General features: G+C 39.1%; 1 protein-coding gene across 1 annotated transcript; it reads right to left on the reverse strand.

The window, feature by feature from the left end:
• Positions 1 to 853: 853 nt before the first annotated feature.
• On the reverse strand, positions 854 to 2,930 carry LOC135228042 (olfactory receptor-like protein DTMT). Its single transcript, XM_064270398.1, has one exon. It carries the CDS (start codon positions 2,201 to 2,203, stop codon positions 1,259 to 1,261), a length of 945 nt encoding a protein of 314 aa, XP_064126468.1. The 5' UTR covers positions 2,204 to 2,930; the 3' UTR covers positions 854 to 1,258.
• Positions 2,931 to 7,700: the final 4,770 nt, after the last annotated feature.

Below are 7,700 nucleotides of genomic sequence, written 5' to 3' on the forward strand. Positions count from 1 at the left end.
ATAGTCTAGGATCTTAAGTAGGCTCAATACTGACCCACTCTGGGACCTTGCCAAGTCAGTCACCAAATTCCATATTTTTTCAAACTTAAAAATAGTAATAATATTTCCTTCTGTGCAGCCTTCATAAGGGTAGAAGAGGTCATAGATGGCAACTTTGTTGATAAATTATAAAATATCAACAAAGAGAGAGACATCCTTAAAGATTGAGGTTGTTTACCAACCTCGGGATTGCTATGAGTGGGAATCGACTCAACAGCAACAGGTTTGGGTTTTTTTTTTTTTTTTTTTTGGCTTCCTTCCTCATACCTGGAGGAGTAATTTTTAGGATACCTTTTTTTAGGTATTAGTTGGAAACCCTGGTGGCGTAGTGATTAAGTGCTACAGCTGCTAACCAAAGGGTCAGCAGTTTGAATCCACCAGGTGCTCTTTGGAACTCTATGGGGCAGTTTTATTCTGTCCTATAGGGTCGCTATGAGTCAGAATTGACTCAACGGCACTGGATTTTTTTGGGTTTTCGTATTAGTTGGAAACACCGGAGGCATAGTGGTTAAGTGCTATGGCTGCTTAGGAAAAGTTTGGCAGTTTGAATCCACCAGGTGCTCCATGGAAACTCTATGAGGCAGTTCTACTCTGTCCTATAGGGTCGCTATGACTCGGAATCATCTCCATGGCAACAGGTTTTTGGTTAGGTGTCAGTTAGCGGCCAGGTAAATCCAAAATAAACTAATCTAATAAAGGAGTTGGAAAGTTCCTTCCTTGTTCATATCATGGCAGAAAGATGATGTAGACATAAAAATAAATCAGAGGTAAAAAGTTTAACAGACAGAATGATGCAAAAACTTGTACGGGAAAGGGTATGACAGAATTTAGAAGATGGGTGCTGAGAGGCTGAGATGTTTGGGTTTTAGTCAGTATTCACTTGGAGGACAGAGTATTATTTCAAGTCGTTTTGGTTAAAAAACACAACATGTAACAAATTAGTGGTTTAGCAACTGGAGGCAATTAGATCTTTTAAAACTATGCTCCTTCAGGATCATCTGGGAGTGACAAAAAAGGAAGACTTTACCAGGAGGTCACGGAGAACCACTTCTTAGTTCAACAAGATAGCTCCACTTTATCTCTCTTCTCTTATTAGAGTATTCGGCAGTATTTCATTTTAATAGAATGTTCTACGATAAACAAAAAAAGAAGTCTGAAATAATATTGAAATATCAGCATCTCTACTGGATAAGATAACATGAAATCCCAAGTGCTACCATCATAGATAGAAGGGAAATGTCTTTTTATGAAAGGCTCTTCCCAGGGCTCCCTTTATGTCTCTGTTCCTCAGGCTGTAGATGAAGGGGTTCAGCATGGGGGTCACCACAGTGTACATCATAGCCATGACGATCTCCTTCACAGTAGAATTATTAGCTGATGGGCATAAGTAGAGACCAATAACAGACCCATAGAACAGTGACACCACGGAGAGGTGGGAGCCACATGTGGAAAAAGCCTTATGGATGCCCCTGGCAGAAGGGACCTTGAGGATGGAGGAGATGATTCTTACATAGGATATAATTATGAGTATGAATGGGATGACGACAACGAGTCCTCCTGTGATGAATATCACCAACTCATTAACCTGAGTGTCAGAGCAGGCCAGCTTCAGTAGAGCAGACATATCACAGAAAAAATGGGGGATCAAGTTGTCTGCACAAAAACACAACCTGGCAGTGAGCAGGGTGTGCAGCATGGCATGGAACGTGGTCAGCACCCAGGACGGTGCCACCAGGGAGAGACAGAGCTGGGGGCTCATGATGGTGGTGTAGTGCAAGGGGAAGCAGATGGCCACATAGCGGTCATAGGCCATGGCCACAAGGAGGAAGTTCTCCAGGTCACCAAAAAACAGGAAGAAGTATATCTGGGCCAGGCAGCTTGTGTAGGGGATGGATGGGACTTGGCTCTGCATGTTCTGCAGCAATTTGGGCATTGTGACCGAGGAGAAGCAGAGGTCAGAGAAGGACAAGTTGCTGAGAAACAAATACATGGGTGTGTGGAGATGGGAGTCCAGCCGAATGAGGACTATGACGACAAGGTTGCCCAGGACGGTAGTAACATATATGGCCAGGAACAGGCCATAGAACAGGATTCGCTGCTCTGGATCAATGGGCAGGCCCAGGAGGATGAACTCAGAGATGATGGTTTGATTTTTTCCTGACATGCTCCTTTGCTAATATCTTCAGGAACAAATAATAGCGTTCATTAAAACACTGACTAGAGAAATAAACACATTTCTGTGATATATGGTCTGCTAGATGCTCTGTAATACTTGGTTTTTCTCTCATTACAACAAGGACAATTTCTATACTCTGGATCTCTATAATCAAAATCTCAGTAATTAAAAACGACTTTTATTTTTCACTTTTCTTTTACATGTAACACTACTCCCTCCTTCCAAAATCACTCTTAGCTTCTGAAGCACACAATGGTCTGGTTTTCCTGCTACTTGTCTGGCCATTCATTCATTCTCAAAGACGTAATGGGCTTCTCCTCTGTCAGTACCTTACATGTTTATGCTCTCAGGGTTATTTATTAAACATAGCTCTCTTATACATATGCCCCAGGAAAATCTCATCTGCTCCTGTGGCATGGATTTCCATGTAATCCTCAGAACTGTATACCCAAATGCCTACTGATTACCTTCCTTGGTTATATCACAGGCATCTTAAACCCAGCATATGCCAAATTCAACTCATAATCCAACCTGCCCTTCTCCCAAGCTACATCTCTCCCAGTCTCTCATATCTCAGTGAAATGTATTCAAGTGAACAAGTCAAAAATCTATGCGCTTTCTTCCATTAATTTCTTTCTCTCATCATCAACATTCCATCTATTAAACCTACAGATTCTTCCACTTAATTCTCTTTCTAATTCATCGATTCTTTATCCCAAATGCTACTCCCTTAGCCCAGGCTGACATCAGCACCAGCACCTTGCACAGTGCCTGGCATGTAGACAATGTTTTATAAATGTTTTATTGGCTGTCATTCAGTTGTGACATGGGTTACTCCAGCTTTAAAGGCATCGGACATTCTTTTTAAGTTAGAATAACTATTCCTACTAAGTTCTCCCAGAACAAGTGCTTACTAGCTTTAACCATTTTGCACTAAATTTTGACACTCTGTTACAGACTTCATGGATACAATTTAATACCCATGAAAAATATCAGGAAACCTCAGAGAAACTGCTATTTCACCAATGCAAATGACTCAGCCTACGCTTAGTCTATGTTTAAATCTACATGATGTCATTTTTATTATTGGGAATAGAAGTCTCAGGACAAATTTTAGAAATTATGGGAGAAACAAAAAGAGGGAAAGTAATTTCTTCTCTGAAGCCCTCACTCCAGTTCTTCTCCGGATATCCATACCTCAGTATGCCTCAGAACTGACAGAGAAAACAAAGAAAAGTGTTAAGGGGTATGAGAAACTCCTCACTAAAAAGACAACACTGAGTTCAACTGCTGGGCTTCTCACCCTGCTGATGCTGTTTAATCCAGCAATATTAACAGTTTTCATACTGGCTATTCTGTGCTGACATTATAGTGGGAAGAAACATCTAGGGAAATCACACACCTGGCTTCTCAGAATTTTGCCCCCTGGTAAATGAGTCGCCTCCATCTCTAGTATCAAGAATATGATTAGGGATCACAAACCAGGGAGACATCACTTCCAGATGCGGCCAGCGAGGAGCCATATGAGCTTCTCATTTCCTACACATATTAAATCAGTTAGTTCTCAACCTGGGCTGCACATAAGAATCATCTGGGACAGTGATTCTAAAAATTTAATGTTCATGAAAATACTCTGAGAATTCTGTTAAGGTATTAATGTTCATTCCACAGGCCATACATTTTTAATAAGCACACAGGCGATGCCAATGCTGCTGGTCTACAGGCCACGCTTTGACCCAATGATTAAAAAATATATATATACAGATTTCTGAGCCCCTTCAGATAAATGTAATCAGAATCCCTGGGAGGGAAGGCAGTGGAAATTTTTTAAGTTCCCTGAATAACGGTGAATACAGACAAGGCTTAAGAACTATATATTAAATGCCTAGCTCTCAGAGCCATCATTATGCTGAGATGATATAATTTTGAGAGAACACATTGCATAGTAAGTAATATTTATGAATGCTAACATTAACAAAGAGATTGTAATTGGTGAACATTTAATTTAAAAAATATTTCTAGAATGTGGGGAAGTCTTGGGAGGCAGAAAAGTGGGAGAGAGAAGGGCTATGCTACCCTGAAGTATATTATAACCGTTTGACGTTGAGTCTATTCCAACTCATAGCAACTCTGTAGCATATAATCTGGGAAATAAAGACCCTCAGGTTGGAAGAACCCCAAGGGATAAGCTTATTCACCCTCCTGCCTAACTTACCTAGTATGTCTGAGGGTGACTCCAGGACCCTGACCCAAAATTCTGCTCCCCTTTATTCACTATAGGTATGTGGAGCAACACCCTCTGTGGTCATCACCTGTGTCTGTCTGCACCATCCCTTCTTGAATCTCCTGTGCTGTATTTCCCTGGGCCCAAAGGGCTCAGGATCCCAGAGGAGTCTAGATCCTGTAGGAACTCATTAAAGGCAAAATAATTACAGGATGTCTCTAGGACAAGTTGTCGAAAAGTCCTGGAGCAGTGACTGATGACATCCACTGATCACAACTGACTATACTTTCAGGAAAAGTAGCATGGATAAAAATTTATGTATAGGTGCTAGATCATTGCCTGTTTAGAGAGTGGACAGTAGTCTTGTGTGCCTGGAGTCTATATTTAGTAAGTGAAGGAAAATGGTTGGAGAATTCATGAAGGTAAACAGAGATCAGACTGTGAATGTCCTAAGTTATCTTAGTAATGTTAGAGTTTAAACTTTATCCTGTGGGCAACAAAAAGTCATCAATGGTCTTTAAGTAGAATATCAACATGAAAAGATACATGTTTTGGAAAGAGTTCCAGGATAGCTGAATCTCTCACTACAACCCAGCTCCACATGTGACAGTATAGAGATTGTAAAAACAACACTTGTTTACAGCATAACAGCTGAAATAAGAGTCATCTTATTCTGTCTCAGGCTGCACATCAGGTCACTTGAATTTTTCATCACTCTGTGAATGTCTGTAAATGGTTGTGAAAGCACTGCTAGTATAGATTTTGGAGTTACAAATGAATTTTAACAAGTAGCTGAATTCACAAGGATACGGAACCTAAATAATGAAGATCAACCGCACTTTGCAAATGAAATAGAAAAATTATTTTTCAATAACACACTTATCCAAAACTGATATATTAGAAATATCTAATGGTTTTACATCTATTAGAGAAATTAAATATATAATTAAAAACATTTCGTATCAACTCCACAGGAAAACTACTGGAACTAATAGAAAGATTCAGCTGAGTAGCAGGATAAAAGATAAACACACAAAAATCATTTGGATTCACAAACACCAATAAAGAGAACTATGAAAAGAAAATTAGAAAAGCAATACCATTTAAAATAACCCTTAAAAAAAAAACTACTTAGGAATAAATCTAACCAGGGACAAAAAAGACCTATACAAAGAAAACTACAAAATACTACTGCAAGAAAAAAAGAGAGACCTAAATAAATGGAAAAACATACCATGTTCAGGGGTAGAGTCAACATTGTGAAAATGTCAATTCTGCCCAAAACAATCTACAAATACAATGCAATCCTGATCCAAATACCAAGAGCATTCTTAAATGAGATGGAAAAACTAATCATTAACTTTATATGGAAAGGAAAGAGGCCCTGTATAAATAAAGCATTATTGAAAAAAAAGAACAAAGTTGGAGGCCTCACACTACCTGACCCTAGAACTTACTATCCAGCTACGTACAATACTCGAAACAGCCTGGTCGTGGTACAACACCAGGCATATTGATCAATAGAACAGAATCAATAACTCAGATGTAAATTCATCTATCTACAGCCACCCAATCTTTGACAAAGGTCCAAAGTCCATTAATTGGGGAAAAGACAGTCTTTTTAACAAATGGCGCTGGCAAAACTGGATGTCCATCTGTAAAAAAAAAATGAAATAGGATCCATACCTCACACCGTACACAAAAACTAATTCAAAGTGCATCAAACACCTAAATATAATACCAATAACTATAAAGATCATGGAAGAAAAATAGAGTCAACACTAGGAGCCATAATACACGGCATAAGCATTATACAAAGCATAAGGAAAATATACAAACACCACAAGGTAAGTTAGATAAATGGGATCTTCTAAAAATTAAGCACTTATGCTCATCAAAGACTTCACCAAAAGAGTAAAAGAAGAACCTACGGACTGGGAAAAAATTTTGACTATTACATATCTGACAAAGGTCTAATCTCTAAATTCTATAGGAAAATCCAACACCTCTACAATTAAAAGACTAATAATCCAGTTAGAAAATGAGCAAAAGATATGAACAGACACTTCACCAAAGAAGACATTCACACGGCTAACAGACACACAAGGAAATGCTCGAGATCACTAGCCATTAGAGAAATGCAAATCAAAACTACATTGAAATACCTCAACATCACTGGTATGAATCAAAAAAACAGAAAATAACGAATGTTGGAGAGACTGTGGGGAGATTAGAACTCTTATGCACTGTGGGTGGGAATGTAAAATGGTACAACCATTTTGAAAAAAAAAATTGCACTTCCTTAAAAAGCTAGAAGTACTATACGACCCAGCAATCCCACTCCTAGGAATATATCCTAAAGAAATAAGAGCTGTCACACAGACAGACATATGCACATCCATGTTCACTGCAGCATTATTCAAAATAGCAAAAAGATGGAAACAACCTAAGTGACCATCAACAGATGAATGAATAAACAAACTATGGTACAAACACACAATGGAATACTACGCAAACAAAAAGAACAATGATGAATCTGTGAAACATCACACAACGTGGATGAATCTAGAGAGCATTATGCTGAGTGACATAAGTCAATCACAAAAGGACAAATATTGTATGAGACTACTATTACAAAAACTCATGAAAAGGTTTACACACAAAAAGAAATAATCTTTGAAGGTTACAAGGGAGAGGAGGGGTGGAGAGGAAAAAACACTAAAGAGACAATAGATAAGTGGTAACTTTGGTGAAGGGTAAAACAGTACACAATACTGGCGAAGCCAGTACAACTTGACTAAGGCAAGGTCATGGAAGGTTCATAGATACATCCAAACTCCCTGAGGGACCAAATTACTGGGCCGAGGGCTGGGGATTATGGTCTTGGGGAACATCTAGCTCAATTGAAATAACACAGTTTATAAAGAAAATCTTTTGCATCCTACTTTGGTGAGCAGTATCTGGGGTCTTAAAAGCTTGTGAGTGGCCATCTAAGATACTCCACGGGTCTCACCAAGTCTGGAGCAAGGAAGAATGAAGAACATCAAAGATACAAGGGAAAGATTAGTCCAAAGGACTAATGCACCACAACTACCATTTCAGGAGGTAGCATATGATCAGGAATCAATGGTACTGAAGGAAGAAGTCCAAGCTGCACTGAAGGCATTGGCAAAAAACAAGGCTCCAGGAATTGAAGGAATATCAATTGAGATGTTTCAACAAATGGATGCAGGGCTGGAAGTGCTCACTTGTCTATGCCAA

The sequence above is a fragment of the Loxodonta africana genome, chromosome 18 (genome assembly GCF_030014295.1).
Source record: "Loxodonta africana isolate mLoxAfr1 chromosome 18, mLoxAfr1.hap2, whole genome shotgun sequence".
NCBI classification, from domain to species: Eukaryota; Metazoa; Chordata; class Mammalia; order Proboscidea; family Elephantidae; genus Loxodonta; species Loxodonta africana.